The sequence below is a fragment of the Podarcis tiliguerta genome (genome assembly GCF_965153285.1).
Source record: "Podarcis tiliguerta genome assembly, chromosome: 3".
Classification (NCBI taxonomy): Eukaryota; Metazoa; Chordata; class Lepidosauria; order Squamata; family Lacertidae; genus Podarcis; species Podarcis tiliguerta.
Window position 1 is genome coordinate 12,141,512 of NC_139536.1, and position 24,034 is coordinate 12,165,545.

At 45.5% G+C, this 24,034-nt stretch overlaps 1 protein-coding gene across 2 annotated transcripts in view; it reads right to left on the reverse strand.

Annotated features, from left to right (window-relative positions):
• ACYP2 (acylphosphatase 2) overlaps positions 1–23,729 on the reverse strand; it is a 70,859-nt gene extending 47,130 nt beyond the window's left edge. The window contains exons 1-4 of one of the 2 annotated variants that reach the window (XM_083432832.1): positions 23,506–23,729; positions 19,700–19,716; positions 16,554–16,663; positions 14,817–15,071 (exon numbers count right to left, since the gene is read on the reverse strand). In XM_083432832.1, coding sequence (XP_083288958.1) covers positions 14,942–15,071; positions 16,554–16,663; positions 19,700–19,716; positions 23,506–23,557 — 309 coding nt within the window. In that variant the 5' untranslated portion in view covers positions 23,558–23,729 and the 3' untranslated portion in view covers positions 14,817–14,941. Of the gene's footprint in view, positions 1–14,816; positions 15,072–16,553; positions 16,664–19,699; positions 19,717–23,505 lie in introns of those variants that run through there. The other variant, XM_083432833.1, reaches the window with a different exon arrangement.
• Between the last annotated feature and the right edge of the window lie 305 nt (positions 23,730–24,034).

Sequence of the window (24,034 nt, forward strand, 5' to 3'; positions counted from 1 at the left end):
ACAGGGCTGCTTTCAGGTATCTTAACCACTTAAGTCATGCCCTATTGTTGGACAGAGATATGTTTATGTTACATGGTCTGTCCTGCACTCCTCATTCATTCATTCATTTAATATACTACCTTTCATCTGAAGGTCACCAGTTTAAAACATAAAAATGCAGAATAAAAACAAAATACATAACGTATTAGCAAAAAACACAATAACCCACCCATCCCAAGCTGTTGCCCTCAGATTTGGCTACCTGACTGCCATTACTGAGGTAAGATTCCAATATCAGTCCAGTATTTTTCTGGACTGGAGGGGGGCACCAACTTGCTCTTTCCCTCAAGCAGAAATGTATCTTGTGCTGACCCTAGCTTCTTTTGAAGAGCTGGGGACTGAACTGCAATCTTTAAATCAATGAGCTGTACTAAAAATAAACAAAATATGGATGTATAGTAGGGATGGATGATTCTGTCGATTTTGGTTCCTTCCCATATCTCCTTTCCCCACACTTAAGTTGTTCTCCACATCAATTTGCTTTTTCTTAATTACTCGTGGAAATTCATAATTAACTACAATTTTTTTTCCTTACGTACACATTTTTGTATGGAATTTTGCCTAACGTGCTTATTTTCTTTGCAAAACAGTTCTCCCCAGGGCTTTTTTATTCAGCTGGAACTCATCAGAACTCAGTTCCGGTACCTATCAGGTGGGTGCTACGATAGCACTGGTTCTCCCTAATATATAATGCACTTTTCTACATTATTTTCACTAAGGTCTGCTTTTTTCCGAACGCTTTACCCCGGTATGCATTGTTGCTGTACTGTACCTATGACTTATTGAATAATACAAAAACCCATTTTAAAGCTGTTTTTAAAATAATATTATATTTTCATGTATAATAGTGTTACTTCTAAGCACATACAGTGGTGCCTCGCTTTACGAACAGCCCTGTTTATGAACTACAGTGGTATCTCAGGTTACAGATGCTTCAGGTTACAGACTCCGCTAACCCAGAAATAGTACCTCGGGTTAAGAACTTTGCTTCAGGACGAGAACAGCAATCACGCGGCGGCGGTGGGGCGGCAGCGGGAGGCCCCATTAGCTAAAGTGGTACCTCAGGTTAAGAACAGTTTCAGGTTAAGAACGGACCTCCAGAACGAATTAAGTTCTTAACCCAAGGTACCACTGTATAGTGCAAAGTAAGCTTCCCATCAGTGGAAGGATTTATGCTACCACAATGGATCTTTCTTCCCTCTTTTCCTACTGCATAACCCAAAATGATCCAAAATGTAGCAACCCAAAAGGATCCAATGTAGCATAACCCAAAAGGATCCAAAATGTAGCAGTCTGATTGGTCCTAGAACAATAGGATTCAGAATGCAGCAGTCTGATTGGTCCTAGAACAATGCAGCAGTATGATTGGTCCGCAGGAGCCACCCAATCCAGCTCCAGGTGGAAGTGAATCTGCAAGCTGATTGGCCTACAGGAGAATCCCGGAATTAGCCAATCACGTGCAGCCCATTGTGTAAATAATGAATATAAAGCAGATATTTTGGGGGAACTTTCATTCCTCGCTACTATGAGCTGAATAAAGAGCATGAAATCCACACTCGACTCCGAGTATATTTCACCCCTTAAATCTGTTTGGGAGATTACCCCGACCCCCCGGAGCAGATTTGGAAAAGGCACAGTGCATGCACACAAGGAGAAGAAGGGAGGAAGTCTTATTGCACAGGCAAAATTCCTTGCACTGACAGTAGGGGGGAGTTGGACGCCATCTTTTATTTTCTGCAAGCCACTCTGAGTACAAATATTATTTGTGGAAGATCTGGTATATACATAGGCCTGACTTTGACTCTAAGAGGAAGAATGGACAATGAAGCAATAATACGAAGGACTTCATTGCAGAGAGTGAATTGTTTCAGGATTTATTCCAGAAATTTTAAGTCCAAAAACTCTCTCATTGTTTCTTTCTTTCTTTCTTTCTTTCTTTCTTTCGTTCTTTCGTTCTTTCTTTTTTTTAGGGTAGAACAGACAGCAAGAGGCCCACCCTATTCAAGGAGTGGACACTTACTGATAGGAACTCCACCTCACGCTGTTAATCATCCAGACCATTAATCCCAGTTGGCACAACTTGAAGTCCCTAAGAGTTTCGCTTTCTTAGAAGAGGACATTTGAAAAGAATTTGCTGCACCCGGCATCGCTTGCCAATCTAAGGAAGGCTCTGTTTCATTTCCCAGAGGTAACGATTCTAGGAAAATTGTCCTGGTGGCTCGGAAAGCAGAGAGCACAGGAAGTGAGGATTTTGAGACCTGCCTGAGAACTGAAGCCAACTCACTGGAAAGAAGCCATTGGACACATGTAAGATAAAACATTCCCTTCCTCTTCACCAAGGATGACTGCTTAGGGAACAAAAGAAATTAACGAGCGAACATTCCCCACATATGAAATCAAGGGTTTAGCATGGTTTGTCCTTTTCAGTACGAATTGTGAACCTGGGAGTGGGAGACCTTTCTTTTTCACTCGTCCAGGGCAGCCTTCCCTCCGGGGGGATAATTTGTTGAGCGCTCCATGCTGGATGTGGGTGAGCTGGATTTCCCCACTCTTGGAATACTGGCAAACATTGAAAAATGGTACACGGAAGAACTTGGACTTCAGTTTTTAGAAGAAGCAGCTTTCCTCACAAACCACTGTTGGGAAGTTGCAGTTAAGGAGATGTTGGTAATGTTCTTTCCAGCCCAGTACGATAGCTTCCACATCTGAAATCCAGCATCACCTGAGCTCTGTGGGTGCAGCTTTCTCCCAATTGAAGTGCAGAGTGTTTGAGGACTAGGACATTCGCTGGGAAACCAAAATGCTTGTTTACAAAGCTATTGTACTACCAACCTTACTGTATGCTTGTGAAATGTGGACCACTTATAAACGCCATCTCCAACTCCTCGAAAGATTCCATCAATGGTGTCTCCGAAAAGTTTTACACAACACTTGAGAAGACAGGTGAACTAATGCCAGTGTACTGGAAGAAGCAAAGATCACCAGTGTTGAAGCAATGATTCTTCAACATCAACTTTGTTGGACTGGTCATGTTGTGCGGATGCCTGATTATCGTCTTCCAAAGCAACTACTCTATTCCAAACTTAAAAATGGAAAGCATAACGCTGGTGGTCAACAAGAGGTTTAAGGACTGTCTCAAGGCAAATCTAAAAAAATAATAATAGTAGTATAAACACCAACAATTGGGAAACACTTGCCTGCAAGCACTCCAATTGGAGAACAGCCTTTACCAAAGGTGTCATGGGCTTTGAAGACACTCGAACTCAGGACGCAAGGGAGAAACGTGCTAAGAGGAAGGCACACTTGGCAAATCCACACCGTGATGAACTCCCACCCAGAAACCAATGGGAAGGATGTGTGGATCCACAATTGGCCTCCATAGTCACTTACAGACTCACTGTTAAAACTGTGTTTATGGAAGACAATCTTACTCGGCTACAAGTGATTGCCAAAGAAGAATAAGAAGATCGTTGGGGAAATTTGAAAAGCATATTTAGATATGATGTTGTAGTCTTTCCCAATCAAAATTTTTAAAAAATCACACTCAGTAAACCTAAGTCCATAAATTTGTCTAATGTAGATCTTTGGATCTTGGTAACTGCAGAAACAGAGTATAGTCTGAAGACACACAAGGCGATCACTTTCCTGGAGCTAAGCAGGTCAGGATCTGGTCAGTGCCTGGATAGGCGACTACCTGGCAAGCACATGCATACCAACTTGGGCTCCATGCCACGTGGGATATAAATGTTAGAAAATAATTAAATTCATAGTCTTGTGAATCGGTTTCCTAATTAGTTCCCCGGTCATCTGATCATTCATTCATTCTTTTTTCAGTAAATGTGTTGTTAATGATTTGTTGAGCAGCTTCCAGGTGTCTCTTCTCTACAGGAAGTGCCCATGGTGCAAGGGGAACAGCATTTCCGCTGGATGCCATGACTTTGCTGCTGGGGAAATGCAGTTCTTCCTCTAAGTAGCACGTCCATTTCTGTTGAGAGCGCTGCATCAGCTTAAGATCAGACATAGACATTCAATTTACGTGGGAGGGAAGGAGGAAAGGGGAGGGAGCGAGGGAATGTTGCAAACTGAATTAAAGGCTGGAATAATGAGCCACTTAGGCAAAATGAAAATTGATAGGATTCATCCATCCCCTAAACAAGACCACGGGTCCAAACGGCTTCATTACTCTTTGCAACTGCACAGACAGCATTTGAAGGCGGTGAAGGTCCTGTGTGAGTGCCTGGAGGTGGTTGGAGGATGGATGGCGGCTAACAGATTGAGGTTGAAGTACTCTTTTGGGGGGACAGGGGGCGGGCGGGTGTGGGGGATTCCCTGGTCCTGAATGGGGTAACTGTGCCCCTGAAGGACCAGGTGTGCAGCCTGGGAGTCATTTTGGACTCACTGCTGTCCATGGAGGCGCAGGTCAATTCTGTATCCAGGGCAGCTGTCTACCAGCTCCACCTGGTACGCAGGCTGAGACCCTACCTGCCCGCAGACTGTTTTGCCAGAGTGCTGCATGCTCTAGTTACCTCCCGCTTGGACTACTGCAATGCGCTCTACGTGGGGCTACCTTTGAAGGTGACCCGGAAACTGCAATTAATCCAGAATGCGGCAGCTAGACTGGTGACTGGGAGTGGCCACCGGGACCACATAACACCGGTTCTGAGAGATCTGCATTGGCTCCCAGTACGTTTCCGAGCACAATTCAAAGTGCTGGTGCTGACTTTTAAAGCCCTAAACGGCCTCGGTCCTGTATACCTGAAGGAACGTCTCCACCCCCATCATCCAGCCCGGACACTGAGGTCCAGCACCGAGGGCATTCTGGCAGTTCCCTCATTGCGAGAAGTGAGGTTACAGGGAACCAGGCAGAGGGCCTTCTCGGTAGTGGCCCCTGCCCTGTGGAATGCCCTCCCTTCAGAAGTCAAGGAAATAAACAACGATTTTACTTTTAAAAGACAGCTGAAGGCAGCCCTGTTTAGGGAAGTTTTTAATATTTAACGCTGTACTGTTTTAAAAACTTGATTGGGAGGCGCTCAGAGTGGCTGGGGAAACTCAGCCAGTTGGGCGCGGTATAAACAAATAAATTATTATTATTATTATTATTATTATTATTATTAGTAGTAGTAGTAACCCAGCTATCCAAACTCCACTTCATCTGGAGAGGACAGGGATTGAACGAGGGCTTTCTGTATGCAGAGCAGCTGCCATGGATGTATTGGGGCCCCTTTCATGTTCTTCCCTTTAAAGGGCAGCTTCTATAGCTCAGCTAAAGAACACAAAGGCACTCCAAGCCGGGGAAAGTGCTGACACAGGGAGCAAACTGACTAGCGCACGAGTGCATTGAAGAGCCTTCGACTATAGTGGGCTTTAATTCATGCCCTGACACTGCCAGCGCGTTCTGCATGCCAAGCGGCTCGGGCTCTTGAGTGCTTCTCCCTGGCCTCCTTCGTGCTGTTGCCATCAGTCTCCTCCTTTCCTCTTTTCTCCTTCGCGCTTTCTCAAAGGGAGTGGGACGGAGAGCCTGGAGCCAAAAACAACTGATGGAATAATAACGGGGGGGGGGGGGAGTTCATTGCCAGGGCAGCCTGCGCCTGATCCTCCCAGCGACGTGGGGGTGGAAAGATTGAAACGGGGGCCTTCTGAGGGCACAGGGATGAAAATGAATAGAGAGGTGAAATGTACTCGGAGTCGAGTGTGGATTTCATGCTCTTTATTCAGCTCATAGTAGTGAGGAATGCAAGTTCCCCCAGAATGTCTGCTTTATATACGTTATTACACAATGGGCCCCACGTGATTGGCTAATTCCGGAATTCTCCTGTAGGCCAATCAGGTTGTGGCTTCGCTTCCACCTGCAGTTGGATTGGGTGGCTCCTGTGGACCAATCAGACTACAGCATTCTGAATCCTATTGTTCTAGGACCAATCAGACTGCTGCATTCTGGATCCTATTGTTCTAGGACCAATCAGACCGCTGCATTCTGAATCCTATTGTTCCAGGACCAATCAGACTGCTGCAATTTGGATCCTATTCAACTCAGTACATAACAGAGGGAAGCATAGGTGAGCATTCCATAGGGGCCTGCGGGGAATCTGGGAAAGACAGCGCGCACACACACACACACACACACACACACACAGAGAGAGAGAGAAAGAGAGAGATGAAAGATAGTGTTCTATAGTGGTTAGAGCACAGCTTTCCAAACTGTGTGTCGGCTACAGGGTGTAGGTGTGTCGCACGAACGCTCCCCATGCGCCTCCCGGGGCTGGAAAGGGGTTAGTTCAACCTCTGGTTTGCTAGTACAATGGAATTACTGTGTCGCGAAATGATGCATGTCTAAAAAGTATGTCACCAACATGAAAATTTTGGAAAGCTCTGGGTTAGAGGGTTGGACTTAGGACCTGGGAGACCGGGGTTCAAATTTCCGCTCAATCCTGAAGCTCACCGGGTGAGCTTTGGCCTGTCACTGACTCCCAGTCGAACCTACCTCACGGGATGGGCAAGGTTACAGACATGGTGGCTCTCGCCTCTCTAGGATGCTGCCCACATCCTCAGGCTCCGCAAACTGAAATGCTTTCATTGTCACAGGACAAGCAACAGCCATATACATCCACAGGACCTGATTCAACCACAGAACTCAAGTCAGAGCGGATCCGAGCAACTTTGTCTACAAAGTGTGCTGCAAAGTGGCCAGGGTGCATAGAAGTAACTCCTGTTGAGTTCTCTAAGGCTTACACCAAAGTACAGTGGTGCCCCACAAGACGAATGCCTCGCAAGACGGAAAACCCGCAAGACGAAAGGGTTTTCCGTTTTCAGAGGCGCTTCGCAAGACGAATTTCCCTATGGGCTTGCTTCGCAAGACGAAAATTGACGAAAATTTTTGAGGTTTTATTCCGCTCCCAAACCCCTTTTTCTGAAGCGCTAAGCTGCTAAAAGCCTTTTAGCAGCAAAACCGCTAATCCCTTAAGCCTTTAATAGCCGTTAATAGCCCTTAAACTGTCAATAGCGCTAATAGCGCTAATCCGCTAATGGGCTTGCTTCGCAAGACGAAAAAACCGCAAGACGAAAAGACTCGCGGAACGGATTCTTTTCGTCATGCGAGGCACCACTGTACCTGGGTGCAGGGACTGCAGCCTTAAAACAGTTGCTTAATTCTCCCATGGAAATCAACGAGACATAACTCTTTGGGCTAGATTGGGCTGTTTGTTGCCAGTATGAATATGGGCACGCTCTCTGAAGAGGTGTATGTCCAAAATTGGGTGTGAGATGCTGTAGAAAAAGATTACTATGGAAGGTGAGCTGGAAGTAACATTCGTTGAAATTATGGAAGTTAATCACAGATTTTGGAATAGTTAATAATGGCTTTTGGGACGCACCTAAGAGCATAAACTCCACAACTCTGCTGTGAATGCATTAGAAAGTGGGGGGGGGAGAGAATGGACTAATATACAATTGCTAGCTAGCTAGGAAAGCTTGTGGCATTTCCATGTGAAATAACCTTTAAGAGCCAAGAAAATGTCATGATTCAGCTTCTGCAAGGAGACGGTCTGCAAAATCCTAATTAAGAGATTGTATTAAGCCTTCAGCTGGCAGAAAGAATTTTGTCACATTCATACAAATGAGGGACAGCAGCTCCGTGGGAATTTGGTTTCCATGAATTTGGAGAGCATCGTTAATATATGTTGATTATTTTAATTGCCAGCATTTAAAAAGGGGTACATAGGCCTTCAAATTGGGTGCAAACAATATCAGAGAAAGTTTAAGAAAATGGGAACATAGAAAGATGACTTTTGCCTGGGGGTACTATTTGTTCATCTAGGCTAGCATTGTCTACTCTGGCTGGTAGCAGCTCTTTAAGGGTCAGTCTCAGGAAGAAATCTTTCATCATTGACTATTGCTTGATCCAAGAGATTCTGGGGACTAATGAACCTATGGAAGCCTTCCCAACTTGGTACCCTCCAAATGTTTTGCACCATAACTTCCATCAACCCTAACACAGCTTGAGCTGATGGGATATGTAGTCCAAGACACCTGAAGGGAACCCAGTTGGGGATAGCTGACCTAGGCCCTTCTGCAAGCAATGCACATGATCAACCAGGGCTTGCAAAAATTCTAAAAGAAATTGTGTGTCTGTGTGTGGATGCTGGTTTGTATGAAACTCTAGAGAAGAACTCAAAATTGTCAGCTTTGCTTTGCTGCCTTGCACAAGTTAAGGCAGGCATAGGCAAACTCCGCCCCCCCCCCGATGTTTGGGACTACAATTCCCATCATCCCTGACCATTGGTCCTGTTAGCTAGGGGTGATGGGAACTGTAGTCCCAAACATCTGGAGGGCCGGAGTTTGCCTATGCCTGGGTTAAGAGCATGCAGCCACTGTGGGAGGAGGGCACTGCAGGGGCAAAGGTCCTGATCCAAACCACACTTGCAATTTTCTTTTAAAAAAACTCCCGGAAAACCTCCACCATTCATCCAATTTCTTCTTGCATTCTAATGTCATTTACAGTCCTCAGGACACATAACAGTGCTTTCCCAGCAGATCTTACAAGGGTGCATAGGATCATAGGGAAGGAGACGGTCATTTGGATAAGGTAAAGGTAAAGGGACCCCTGACTATTAGGTCCAGTTGTGGCTGACTCTGGGGTTGCGGCACTCATTTCGGTTTATTGGCTGAGGGAGCCAGCGTACAGCTTCCGGGTTATGTGGCCACCATGACCAAGCCACTTCTGGTGAACCAGAGCAGCACACGGAAACGCCGTTTACCTTCCCGCTGGAGCGGTACCTATTTATCTACTTGCACTTTGACATGCTTTCGAACTGCTAGGTTGGCAGGAGCAGGGACCGAGCAACGGGAGCTCACCCCGTCGTGGGGATTCGAACCGCCAACCTTCTGATCAGCAAGTCCTAGGCTCTGTGGTTTAACCCACAGCGCCACCCGCGTCCCCGGTCATTTGGATAGCCTGATCCAAATCCATTCAGGGCACCTTGCCAACAAAGGTCTGCTTTAGAAGGTAGTGATGCTTTTCTGCATGCATGCTTCACCTGCTTTTTCAGACCAAGGTACTAAGAGAGTGCAGACAAAGCACAGGCCAGGCCATTTCTTTCCTGGTCAGTTTGCAACCCTGCTGGAATTATTATTGAAAATCCCAATGGTGTTAATTCAGCTGAGGGGCAATATTCATCAATTGCCAGCTCTCTCTTCAAATTTTCCATCAGGCATGATACCCTTTAGGAACACGGTTACTACTTATAGCCTCTGGTAGGAACAAAGAACAGCCTTTTTCAATCGCTTCTAAATTTACATTTTGTCCTTCCTCTGGAAAATAAATTTACCTCCACCTCCAACAAGCTTCCTACCTCCTGCTCTGGAAATGAGAATTATGCTGCAACGTAAACGTGGAACAAGCTCCGCACCAAAAAAGGAAGGCCTGTCGTATCATGGCAGGTTACTATAGCAACAATTGGAACAGCTTCATTTTTGGACTACAGATCAAAAAGCACAGCTAAGAACGCCTCACCATTTGTGCCTCTCCAAAACAAAAAGCAAAAATCAACCAAACAGGAGTCTTCTCAGTTTTTGCCCTGAAATATTTTGAAGTAGTTAAATGAACAATGATAAAATCGGTTTCGTCAACCACAGGTCGCTAGCTGTTGTTGGACTACAAACCCCATCATCCTTAACCAGTCTAGCCAATAGTCAAGGATAATGGGAGTTGTAGTCTTTCAGTGTCCGGGGACCCAAGACTCCAAAGCACTTGAATTGACTTTTAAAACAAGGGATGTCTCATAATCTAATAGCTAAAGAGGTTTCCTTAGTGAGCTCTAATACCTTGGAGAGGATCATAGAATCATAGAACTGTAGAGTTGGAAAGGACCCCAGGGTCATCTAGTCCAACCCCTTGCAATGCAGGAATCCTGCCCACAGCCATCCTTGGGTGGGCTTGAACCACCAACCTTCTGGTTTAACAGCCAGATGCACTGACTCATTGTGTCAGAGAGCGATCGTTCAATGATTTTGATGGCTGGTGCCTACCAGCAGCTGAGCAACTCTCTCTACCTCCCTGCGTGAGGGCTGAGCTCAAAGAGAATGAGGGTATATATAAGTAAGCACTGTGGCGATCACACAGGGTCCCCGGACGTTTCACCATCTATTGATCCCTGTGCCACCACTTTATTTCTTGCTGCCACCACCCAGGCCCTACCTGGTACAATACTGAGCCCAGTCAGGGTTAAATTGGAACATAAACTTCTGTTTATTTATTGCAGTTTAACAAGCGTGTGGTTTCATAAACGGTATTGGTCAATTACAATCATGGGGTGCCTATCCAGACCTATAACTTCCGCTACCTGCTCTCACTCACTAAACCACCTCTCAGATATTTACTTGTCTTCCTAACCCCTAACTGTTCCTGACTCAGCTTATTTCACTACACTAACTCAGCCTACCCACAGACTCTATCCCAATTCACTCCCACTCCAACCAACCACCCAACTCCCAAAGAACTCCCCTTTCGCCCTCCCAGAGCTGGTTTTATAGTCCCTCTGACTCCACCCCCTGGGTTCTGATTGGATAACTTGTTTAACTAATTCACCTCCAGCACTCTCATATGTTAACGTCACAAGCACCTCTTCCACTATTTGCCAAGCCATGCCTTGAGATCTGCTGGACAGGCCCTACTGATGGTTCCACCTGCAGCCATGACCTTTTCAACATTCACTGCAGATGTGCTTATTCAGTTTAGCCTTTGGGGACTGTGGATACGGATGGGGAACCTCAGGCCTGGGGACCAAACAAGGAATCTCCCCAGGCCACACACTCTCCAGAGCCATACCCCTTCCCATAGCTGTCAACTTACAGATTTGAAAATAAGGGATCAGTAGCCTTGAAAATAAGGGATCAGCAGCCAAAATAAGGGATTTTCAGAGCACAGGTATGTTCAGCTTCTGAGCCCCTCCGAGCCAAAGGCAGAAAGCCCAGCCAGCAGCCAAACAAAGCCTCAAGCAGTGGTTCTCACAGCGCAGCAACCCAGCAAAGGGGATGCAGCAAGGAAAACCACCGTCACCTCTCTGATGGGAAGCGCTGAGCAAAGGCGAGTCCCCAGGCAACGCGGCCAATTTGATTGGCTCAAGGCATGCAAGCTCCACCCCCCCCAGTCATTCTTAGACTCCTTATTGGGTGAGCAACGCAGCCAAGCAACACAGTTGGAGCCTCCCTCCTCCCTGGTAGGCAGGGAGGCAGGGAGAGGAGCTGCTTCCTTTGAAACCCGGGAAATTTAAGGGACACCATCAATAAGGGACAGCAGAGGGACACGGCGCTGGGATAAGGGAGTTTCCCGCCAAATAAGGGACGGTTGACAGCTATGCCCCTTCACCATCGCTGCTTTGCATCCTCCTTGAGTACTTTTGCCGGGCTGGAATGTATCCTTGAGCTTATATCATGCCTCTTGCTTCCCTGGATGGAGGACAGAGAAGGATGGGTGGGTGTCAAAACAAACCTACTGTACCAAAGTGAAGTTTGCATTCAATGCCCTGCCCACTTTTGCCCCTGGCCCTCAAGGGCATGTGGCTCTCGGAATGTTGCCCATAAGAGAATGTGGCCCTCGGGACGGAGACATTTCCTCACCCCTTTTCTAAGGACAAGCCATTGGCATTTGGATGCATTAACGTGAGCTATGCTTTAAAGAACGGCCGTGTCTTTCTGTGTGCTGGCTTGACGTGCGCTCTTAAAAATAGCAATAATAAAGGACATGATACAGGTGGCATTTAGGTGATGCAAGAGTCCAGTATCCTCCTTGATCTATAAAGGATGTCCCTTCTGAAATGCCCTGCCCCTCAGAAAAGGGAGGAACAGAAAAGTGCACATTGTATTGCTTGTGACAGCATTCTGCTGTGGTGATGTATTTACCATGATTATTTCCCCATAATCAATGAAAATAAAAGGGGCACTAATAACTGCTGCTTCTCTTAGGAAGCTGCTTGGTCAGACCATTGGTCCAACTAGCTCAGTACTGTCTACACTGAGTGGCAGAGCTTCTCCAGGATTTGAGGCCGGGTTCTCTCCTACTCCCACCTGGAGATAAGGGGACGCGGGTGGCGCTGTGGTCTAAACCACTGAGCCTCTTGGGCTTGCCCATCCGGAGGTCAGCAGTTCGAATCCCCACGACGGGGTGAGCTCCCCTTGCCCTGTCCCAGCTCCTGCCAACCTAGCATTTCAAAAGCATACCAGTGCAAGTAGATAAATAGGTACCACTGTGGCAGGAAGGTAAACGGTGTTTCTGTGCGCTCTGGTTTCTGTCACAGTGTTCCATTGTTTAGTCATGCTGGCCACATGACTCGGAAAGCTGTCTGTGGACAAATACCAGCTCCCTCGGCCTGAAAGCGAGATGAGCGCAGCAACCCCATAGTCGCCTTTGACTGGACTTAACCGTCCAGGGGTCCTTTACCTTTACCACTTTTTTACCCGGAGATTGAAACTGGGAACTCCTGCAAGCAAAGCGGATGCTCCACCACTGAGCAATGGCCCTTTTTGAGTGGCAACACAGGGACTATTAAGACGCAGTAGGAGGAAAGATCCCATGTTGCAGGGAAAGAAGAGATTGTCTCAGGAGGCAGCTAAAAATAGGTGAACATCAATGAGAAGTGTGGTGCATGTTACCATTACCCATCAAACAGCTCCACCTAGAGCTCAGAAAGTTAGGTCCTTGGAGAAGCTATGCTAGCTCAGCTTCAGCAAGACTTGTTTATCCATAAGCTTTCTAATTTTATGTCTGATAATACTTCCCATCAGTTTTTCTAAAACAGGTGTTACGCTAAACAAACCGTAAGTTCCTGGATCCCCCAAAATCCCTTTTCAAAAATTGCCCACTTTCCAGTCCTCAGAGAGTGATCTTTGAGACAAGGTACGTATTTTTGTTAGATCAACATTCTCGCATTTTCTCAGCAACTGCCCATTTACATAGCAGAGGGTTGAACTAGATGACCCTTAGGGCCCCTTCCAACTCTACAGTTACGATTTTATACATATCTGTTAAATCAGATAGCGCTGTGCTCAATATCAGTTTAACAACACCTACAGCTTGCATCAGCTCCTAGGTGCCACTTATAAGTCCAGGGTTGCTGAGGGGAACTGAAGTTCAACCATTACTCCAGCATTTCCTCTTTAGGGTGCTTCTTCGTTTTCATTCTCCATCTCGAGGTGACCCTGAGCGTTTCAGCCAGGACAACATGCCTCCTCCAGTGCTCAATTATTCTTGGATCCTGGTATCACCACCCACAGCGATTCTGTGGGGTTTCAAACTTCCTCTTTGACATACAGAGCAACACCACCTCCAGAATGCCCTTCTCTGTCCCTTCCTGTGCAGTTTATATTCAGAGATAACCATGTCCTACTGGTTCTCTCCAATCCACCAAGTTTCCTTTCTGCCCACTCTATCTATGACTTCTCTTAAGACCCAACCCTCCAACTCACGCATCTTGGCTTGGAAGTTTCAAGCATTACAGCATCAACACATAAATAGGGCCTTTCTCCAAATGTGTTTGATATATGCATTTTACCCTACAAAGCTTTGGCTCTCCGAATTGCTGCTGTGTGCTCCCGCCCTCTAAGTGTCTAGTTCTACCTCACCAGCACCTGAACAATCATAAATATTTCCCCCCTCAACCTGATGATTTGTTCTGAATCAGCTCCTCTCCACTTCCCCCATGCAATCAGTTTAAAAGCTGCTCCACCACCTTTTTTAAAGCACCATATCCCTGGCTCTTTATCTGTGTCCCCAGACCAATAAAAATATATGATATTCCTATCTTGAAATCAAAACAACACATAAATTAACAGCCCCATCACATATTATGCGAAACGATCAGCAATCTTGGCAGAAATACAGCATTTCTACCAAACTAATTGCCTCTAATCAGCCTTACACAACAGAATTAGAATGCCTTTGATTTATTGCATTCCGTTTCCCCAGCATTACTCAGTACTCTCGCCTTCTTCCTTCCAAGTACTAGACTAACAAGTCTCCACCCTCTGCCCTCACCCTTTTTGTCTTGGCACCTGGCCACGTTTGGAGTTCTGTTTTTACACCGTTATAAGAGGAACCGGCAACAAAAAGGACTGAATCCTCACCTCCCAGCAGGACTGCTCAAGTTATTCAGGATCCATCCCAGGCCATCCAGGATGTTCTCTGGGGATAGCCATATAGAACCATCTTGATGTTGTTGGACTACAACTCCCACCACTCCTGAACACTGGCCATCCTGGCTGTGGATGATGGGAGTTGGAGTCAAATATTCTCTCGAGGACACCATATTGACTATGCCTGCTATATAATGAATGCCATGAATATGCTGAAATTCAGAATGTGGCTTGGGGTGCAACTTAATAAAAACCCACCAAGTTTCTATCTCTCATTTTCTGAAGATTTGTTCAAAAGTGTGAGCAGCAGCTGATGAGTGAGGTCAGAGGGGTGTGTGAATACAATTGTCAGTGTTCGGGGCTGGAACTTCTGTGCCAAGCACAGTTCCTTAACTCACTAGATTAATTATCACAACCAAAGTAAATAATGATCCATAGTAAAAACAACAGGACAAATCATGCAAAATAATCACACAGATGTATATCAATCTCAGCTGATGGGAGTTGCAGTCTAAATAGCTGGAAAGCAGATTTGCAAAAACAACTCTATGGAACTCAGAACTCCTGCTCTCCCTATGGTGCAGATTCAATTCATTCTTCAAACAGCTTTGCAATATTTTCTAATGAAAAAGCTCCGCCCATTGTTTCTTCTGACTCCTATAGCTTGATCCACAGGCACAACTGGGGCTACTGATGATGTATGGCCAAATGGGTGTGTGTGGAGCTGATTGCGTCCAAGCTTCTCATCAAAGATCACATGTGCTTGCCTACGATGTCATCAGCAAGCTCCCAAACCAAAAGGGATCTCAGTGGACCCAACTTGAATGCCATCCTTTGCTTGGGGCCAAGAGACATAGGCTGGTTGTCTACAGATCCCTATCTCCTGCGCTTTAGAAAGCTGGAAACAGCTATATAACAAAGGAAAATGTAAAGGTAAAGGGACCCCTGACCATTAGGTCCAGTCGTGACTGACTCTGGGGTTGCGGCGCTCATCTCGCTTTATTGGCCAAGGGAGCCGGGGTACAGCTTCCAGGTCGTGGCCAGCATGACTAAGCCGCTTCTGGCAAACCAGAGCAGCACATGGAAACGCCGTTTACCTTCCCGCCGGAGCGGTACCTATTTATCTACTTGCACTTTGACGTGCTTTCAAACTGCTAGGTTGGCAGGAGCAGGGACCGAGCAACGGGAGCTCACCCCGTCGCGGGATTCGAACCACCGACCTTCTGATTGGCAAGTCCTAGGCTCTGTGGTTTAACCCACAGCGCCACCCGCATCCCATATAACAAAGGAAGGACTCTTAATAGGAATCCTTAACAGTGGCTAGCAAATGGAAGCCCTTAGGTGGTCTTCTATCAACAGCCCCTCCTTCTGCAGGGCTTGGGCAGACTTCTGATTGTTTAGGAAGGTGGGTGTCCTCAGAAGTCACATGTCACCTCCATAAACGGAAGCCACAGCTGCAGCAATTATGCTGGTTCCCTTAATAGGAAACCATTTGGCGAGAGACCGTTCTGTCTCTGGGCGCACTGCTATTTTCAGGCAGGATTCAGTCATATGCCAGCAAATCCAGGTGGTACAATTAAAGCAGATATGGAGCTCTTGCACAACACTGGGCAAGCAGGCTTCAAATCCCCACTCGGCCATGAAGCAAATGGCCCAGTCACCATCTCTTAGCCTAACCTACCTCACAGGGTTGTTGTGAGGATGAAATGGGGAGGGGAATCATGTGCACCGCCCTGAGATTTTTGGAAGATAAAAGTGGTATATGAATGTGATAATAATAAAATCAAATCAGACATTTGCAATAAGAAGTGTGACACGGAAATGAACTGAAAAATATGGGGTAATAATTATTTGACGCAATGCTGGAAAACCTCCCCAAGAAACACATCAGAATGAATGCTCGATAAACAGCCAATGTTGTCTAATTTCCTCTACACACTTCGTGCAAATGAATTAGGGTGAATGCTTAATAAGCTGGTCATCTGGAAGTGACAACAGAGCCAATCTCTGTAATTTACACATCCAACCTAATAGTTTCATGTGTGCAGATTACCACTAGCACAATGGGAACATTCTCCCTCTTCTCGCCATCCCCAAATCTGATCCAGAGGGTTGAGAGGATCCCCAGAGCAGATACAGGGGGTGCCATGGACTGGGGGAGCTCCACTGTGCTAACAGACACCCTTGGCTTGACCAAGCTACTTACTTAACGCAAGGTTGAATATAAGTCCAAGTGAGCAAATTGTTTCATTTAAGACCTGGTGGAAGTCCAGTTTAGAGCTTCAATATCATTTCCCCAAACCATTTTGTTAATCGGCAGAAGCGTTTTAACCAATCCTGCAAGTTAGTGAAGCCAGCACAGCACACATTTCAGGAAACGCTGTACTTACATCTCCTGTACTTTATCTTCTGGACCCTGTACCTGGCCAGTAACCGTCCCTTGTCTGGTATTTTTAACCCAGCCAACTACTCCCATTTTCCTAGCTTTATCTTCTGTATACTGGTTGAGGGTTGTGGGTAATGGGGGGGGGGGGTGGAAAGAAGAAGAAGATACACAGATTTTATGCAGTATCTGAAATCATATAATTCAGCTCAGCCTTAAAACATCACATTTCTTTCTGCACAATTTCTTTCCTAAGGATTCAAGAGGACCAACAGACATGGACTTGCAGCCCGCAAAAGTCGTATCTCGCTTTGCAGAACGTCTGGATGCCGTGTGGAAGTCTCAAGAGTTTCCCGTTTCATCCAAACCAAGAAATTATGGTTACTGGATGTGAAACAAGCCATGATTCAAAAACCAACTTTTTAAATGATGATTTAGGTTCCTGGCTTGTGTAGAAACTGCCCACCATAGTTTCCTGGTTCAGCAAAACAGGAAACTATGGTGAGTTAGCAATCTTTGCTTTGCATCCAGGTGTGCAACAAAGAAAGGAACAAAGGAGTTGTGCACAAAACCAAAAGGCTGCTTCATATCTGGCTTATTAAACACAGATGTAAGATCAGGCACAGGCAAACTTGGCCCTCCAGATGTTTTGGGACTACAACTCCCATCATCCCTGACTACTGGTCCTGTTAGCTAGGGATGATGGGAGTTGTAGTCCCAAAACATCTGGAGGGCCAAGTTTGCCTATGCCTGTGAAAGATCATCCGAGTGTTGACATGGGTGCTTAACAACTGCAGTTAGACTTTATGACGGGGCATTTATTGGAAAAGTGAATTTGAGGTTACGTTCTCCCACTGCTGTTTAAAAATAAAATTTTGCATACTTTTACAGTACACTGCTTGCATTTCTATCACGTTCCTGTTAACATAATTTGCAAGGCATCTTAAGTTTAAAAGGACAAAGTTGGACTACTAAGGAAAAAAAGACAAGTTGCATGCTGCAATAAGGCAGAAAGTCTTCATTTAACTTTCATTCACTGTTAGCGTTCAAACTGGGAAACCGTGGTTACCAAGTTCAGAACCAGAATCTAACTGTGATTTGAAGTTGGTGTAAGAACTTGGCTTGTTCCAAACTTGCTCGCCACAGTTTCCTAGTTTGGACAAACTGGAAACTATGGTTAATTGAAGTCTTCTGGGTTTGATAGCGGGACACAGAGAAGGAGAAAGTGCTGCATGTGCCACAGCCAAGATCATTAGTATCTGAATAAAATTATTAACTTGCTTTGGGCACACAGAACATGTTGCATAGTTCATGGGAATCTACTAAAAAGAGAAAACTGAATTAACATTAGCTCAGTTGTATATGGTTTCCAACTTCCCATCTTGAAAGCATGTATCATTTTGTTTCCAAAGCTCCCCCACCCCCCAAGATGTCCAAAAGTGGCAAAAGAGAATGGGTGGGATCTTAGCTGCAATGAGCCCAGCTATTAAGAAAGAAATCAAACCATTAAGGTCCATTTCTTAAATCACTTGCAAATCTCTGGAGCTCTACTTTCATTTCCAACACCAGCATATAAATAAAATCATTTGCTCAGACCAAGACTCAAAGGCTAACATTTTCCAAAGAAATTATCAAGCTATCTACAAGCTCTCAGTAACACCACTTAAAATTATCAGATGGACCTCTGGCCCAGAGAGAGACCCTCCACAAGCTTTGAATAGAGGCAATAGAGAAATAGAGCCTTGTCTAGTTTTCAAGGGCATTGTATTTTAACAGGAACATGTGTCCACATTTACAGTATTTACAGTAGAACCTGATTTTATGAACTAATTGAGGAGATAGGAGTTCATAAAATAAAGTTCAGAAAACTGTGCTTTTGAGCATTACAGCAGCTACAGTGCTTTGAGTGAGAAAGACAAACTGAAATGCTTATTGATTTATTTTTCAGTCATACAGTGCATTATCAACAGCAACAGATCTATCATTGGACTATGTCAAGAATCAAGTTTTTATTATTGTCTTTTCTTGCTGCCAAAAGTTCTGATCTTATTTTTGTTTGAGAGAATTCGCTATCTTCTTGGCAGCCAAATCTCTCAGGCTTTTCAAAAACAGGAGCTGTACCACATCACTTTCTTCTTGATCTTCCAGCCACTGAAGAGCTATTTCTAATGCGTTGTAAGCTTCCGAATGTGAGGGTCCAGGAACGACAACAGTGTTGTAAATGCTCTCGGCGTCAGAGTCCCCCTCTGTTTTGAAATCTGTAAATTCTTTTTTGAGGCATTGAGTGGCTGGCTGATCAGCAGAAAGCTTCTCGTGATGAACACCAAGATGGTGAATCCCGTGGCGAGACTTGAACCGCGCCAGCCATCCTGAGCTGGCCTTGAAGTCAGGGTTGCCGTTCAATTTCCTGTTCATTTCTAAGGCCTTTTCGCATAGAAGTGGGCCTGAGACTGGCTCGCCAGTATTTCTCATGTGGGAAAACCAAGCATAGAGAGCATCTTCCAACGTCGAGTTCTTTGCGCATTTCATCGTCTTCCGCTTCTTTTTGCCATTTTCGCTCCCCATCGTTGAGACAAAATGCAGGAGTGTGTCTTTGTTTTTCTTGAGTTGCGAAATCGTGGACTTCCCAATTCCAAACTCCTCCGCCAACACCGTTGCTGTTTCGCCTTTCTCCAACCTTTCCACAATCTCTATTTTGCTTTGGAAAGTGAGCACGGTTCGCTTGCGTTTCTTGGTTACTGTGAAAAACGGCGTGTTGCTCATACGCAATCTTTCCATGCTGTATGTTTGGGAATATGGGCCACGGGAAGATCAAGGGGCAAAACCTTTTAAGTCTATGAGACCTTTGCACAAAGTTAAAGTTCATGTACATGTACCGTGGTGCTTTTTTCTCATCTGGTTGAGTAAGATGGCTCATAAATGTATTGTTCATACAACTAGTTTTCATAAAATCAGGGTTCTACTGCATTTTATAAAAAAGGATCTCCGTTAAAACACATACCACAGACACACAATACTTAACTGTTCAGATTAGCTTTGAAAACTTGGCATTATAGACTCTTGGGGTCTCTGTACAGGCCACAGGCCTTATTTTTATTCTTAGAAATATGATACAGCAGCGATGAAAGATTGATGTACTTCATGTTGTCTTACCATTCTGAAACAGACACCTAGGAAAGAATAAAAAGAACATTAAAATAAATGTTTTTATTCAAACTAGTACAGCAACATTTTAGTATGTGGTCCCAGGCCCTAAGGAAGTTAGATTGGCTTCAACCAGAGCCAGGGCCTTTTCAACTCTGGCTCCAGCCTGGTGGAACGCTCTGCCTCATGAGACCAGGGCCCTGCAGGATCTGATTTCTTTCTGCAAGGCCTGTAAGACAGAGTTGTTCCGCCTGGCCTTTGGCTTGGAGCCAATTTGATCCCCTCCCTCTCTTTCTTTTTTCTTTTCCTTCTCCTCCTGCGATGAGGCTACATTTTAATATTTTAATGTTCCATTATTTTAATGTTGTATTTTACTTTTGTTTTTAAGTTGTAATCATTCATCTTGTTTTATTATTGCTTGTAAGCCGCTCTGAGCCCAGCCTTGGCTGGGGAGGGCGGGGTATAAATAAAAAATTATTATTATTATTATTATTATTATTATTATTATTATTATTATTATGTTCAGGAAACAGGCTGCCAGAAACAGTGATAGTAAGTGGTGCATGTTTGCCACAAAGTTTTTGTTGTGCTCAACTATTTGCAAATTATCAGATGATTATGAATAACTCCTATGTCCTCTGATGTAGCAAGCGAGATATAGATTTGCAGTAGAAATGGGTGTGTGTTTCCATCATGAAGCTCAGCTGTGTGCCACTGATCTTTATGAATGTGTCTGAATTACATGGAGATACACAGCCGTATGCAGGGGGCATTTTTATATACTTTTATAGGTTTTGTTGCAGTTGTTTTATATTATTTAAAAGTTCGCTGGTTGTTTTACTTGCTGGGCTGGTAAGAATTAATGAGCTTACTTGTTGAAGTTGTTTGTGTGACATGTATGTAAATCTAAAATGAAATAAGTAAATAAATGTTTATTTTTACAAGAATCTTATAGAATTTATTTTTGTCAGCATTTGTGTGGTTTTATTTGTGATCTGGGGACACGGGTGGCGCTGTGGGCTAAAGCCTCAGCGCCTAGGGCTTGCCGATCGAAAGGTCGGTGGTTTGAATCCCCGCGGCGGGGTGCGCTCCCGTTGTTCGGTCCCAGCGCCTGCCAACCTAGCAGTTCGAAAGCACTTTTGGGTGCAAGTAGATAAATAGGGACCACTTACTAGCGGGAAGGTAAATGGCGTTTCCGTGTGCTGCTCTGGCTCACCAGAGCAGCGATGTCACGCTGGCCACGTGACCCGGAAGTGTCTTCGGACAGCGCTGGCCCTTGGCCTCTTTGAGTGAGATGGGCGCACAACCCTAGAGTCTGCCAAGACTGGCCTGTACGGGCAGGGGTACATTTACCTTTACCTATTTGTGATTTGTGTATGTGTTTGTGTGTATCAGCTGCCCTGAAAGTCTCACTGAGCCAGGATATATAAAATAAACATAATTGAACAGTTATATGCAACAAGAGCTGAACTGAGACCAGAGAATGTCATTTTTAAAGCTTTTCTTTTGACTAGCCTGTTTTCTGCAGCTGGGGGAAAAGGATGAAGTCAGTACCATGCAGGAAACATAACAGCCACAATTATTTTTGTCCACTACCTGGTGCTGTTGCGTTCACTTTTTCCATTCTCCTCCCTGATTATCCTGCTTCCTACTGCCAATTAGCAGGAGGGAACAGACAGCCCCATTACTTTAAATGGCATATGCTTTGCTTCCCTGTGAAATCAATGGGATTAAATATCTCTATAGATGTATCTTGCCCAGTGTATGAAACTGGTTACCATTCCTTGTATCTTACACCATAATAACTTTGGTTGAGCACCTGTGGAGGAAAGCTGCAAATTTAAGGATACTTGCAATGCAGGAAACTCTGTTGAATGTAACGGGATGAATTATGTCACAGAAAACTTGTTTAGGATTGGGTTTCCAACTCATATATACATATATATGCTTGGCAGGGGGTTGGACTCGATGCCCCTTGTGGTCTCTTCCAACTCTATGATTCTATGTAAGCAAATAAATTTAACAATGAGGTTGCAACATCTTATAATTTAAAGTTATTTGTTTTCCTGATGATAGGTCAATGAAGTTCATGAAAGGGGTACAGGGGGATCCCTATACAACATATAATTTATACATGGTGGATCCAAAGTCATTGTACATACATTCTTAACTTCTATGTTATTGATTCTCTTCACATCTAGTCACACTCTCTCTATCCTGGCCACCTTTTAGCTATGGATCTTATATACAAAAGATATTTTTCCCCCCCATGTCTTCCCACTGTATAATATCTACCACTTTGCTGAAGCAAAGTACCGTGGGTTCAGATCTGTTCCGTCCCTGGATGGGAGGCTGCCTGAGAACCACATACCTTGGGAGGTCCCATGATGGAAGAAAGGCAGAATTTAAATGTAAGAAACATAACATTAAATAAATAGGATTTGCTTGTGAGTAAATGTGTCGTTAACCTACAGGCACAGCAGCTCCTGTTTACACGTCTTTAATCTCCCCCCCCCCTTGCTCCATTTTGTTACTCTGCTTCTCCCTTATTCATTACCAATGTTAATAATAATAATAATAATTTATTATTTATACCCCACCCATCTGGCTGGGCTTCCCCAGCCACTCTGGGTGGCTTCCAACAAAATATTAAAAAACAGTAATGCATCAAACATTTAAAGCTTCCCTAAACAGGGCTGCCTTCAGATGTCTTCTAAAAGTCTGGTAGTTGTTGTTCTCTTTGACATCTTGTGGGAGGGCATTCCACAGGGCGGGTGCCACTACCGAGAAGGCTCTCTGCCTGGTTCCCTGTAGCTTGGCTTCTCGCAGTGAGGGAACCGCCAGAAGGCCCTCAGCGCTGAACTTCAGTGTCCGGGTAGAGTGATGGAGGTGGAGACGCTCCTTCAGATACACTGGACTAAGTTCGTTTAAGGCTTTAAAGGTCAGCACCAACACGTTAAATTTTGTTTAGCCAACCAGGCAGTCTGCAACATTATCTGGTTACTTGGTAGTGGCGCCCGCCCTGTGGAACGCACTCCCACCAGTTGTCAAAGAGAAAAATAATTACCAAACTTTTAGAAGACATCTAAAGGCAGCCCTGTTTAGGGAAGCTTTTAATGTTTAATAGGTTATTGTATTTTAGTGTTTTGTTGGAAGCCGCCCAGAGTAACTGGGGGGACCCAGCCAGATGGGCGGGGTATAAATAATAAATTATTATTATTAACTGATGAAATACGCGCTTAAGGGTTCTTTCTGGCAGAGGTTCTTGCATTTCCTCTCCTTAATAACAGCAATAACAACAACAACCCTATTAAGTCATTAAAGGAAAAATAACAGTTGCAGTCTTAGGCTGGGGGGGGAGGAATGCTCCTCCTGAAACCAGCAAACGAAGCACGAGAAAGAAAGTATGTGCGCGTGCGTGGTGGTGGGGAATTCTTACAATCGAAGCGACGAAATCAATAAGCGTTAAGATACCCAAAGCAACCACCTTGCACGTTTTCGCTTTCTCTGCACGTTGCGCATGCGCAGCAGAGTCCCTGCGTAGCCGGGGGAGGGGGAAGCTCCACTTCTGGCTTGCGGAGGAACTCCGAACGTTGCCCGTAACCGCACATGCGCCTCAGGCGACGGTACTCGCGCATGCGAATTCGTCCCTTTCTCGCGCCCCCTCTCGGCAAGCTTCCACAGCCTGAGGGAACCTCGCGCATGCGCCCTCTCTCCCTTTCCCCTCTCTTCTCCTGGTAATTCGAACGCACTCCCCCTCCCCCTCCTTTATTATTATTATTAATAATAACAACAATAATAATCATAATAATCACCCTGCACCCGGCCGAACACTTCGTAATCCACCGACTTGAGGACCCGAGACATGGTGAGGGAAGCGTCAAACCGCCAGACCCGGCACCGGAGACCAACCCGCCGCCCCCCCGCCGCGCAGCGTCACCGGTGGGAAAAGGGCAGCGAGAGCGCCGAGGAGAAGACGCGAGAGCGGCTCGAGCCGCCTCAGCTGGCGGAGGTCGCGACGGAAAGTCGGGAGGCTCAAGCTTCGCGGGATAGCGACCGCCCGCCTAGTCCGGGAGCGCAGCCGCCACCGGCATCCCTTTCTCTCTCCGCGGAGAAAGGAAGTTGGGAGAGGCTTCGACTTCTCCCTAAGCTCTCTGCCGGAGGGGTGGGAGGTGGCCGAGGGGAAAGGGATACAGGCTGGGCACCTTACGACAGGGCTACCCCTTTAACTCCCGCTCCGCATTCTGCTAAACTAAAGGACCCGCTCGCTTGGCTTAGCGTTGGCGCGCCTGCCCTTTGGAACTCCCTGCCACTTGATGGAGAGCGGTGCCCTTTCCGGCCCTT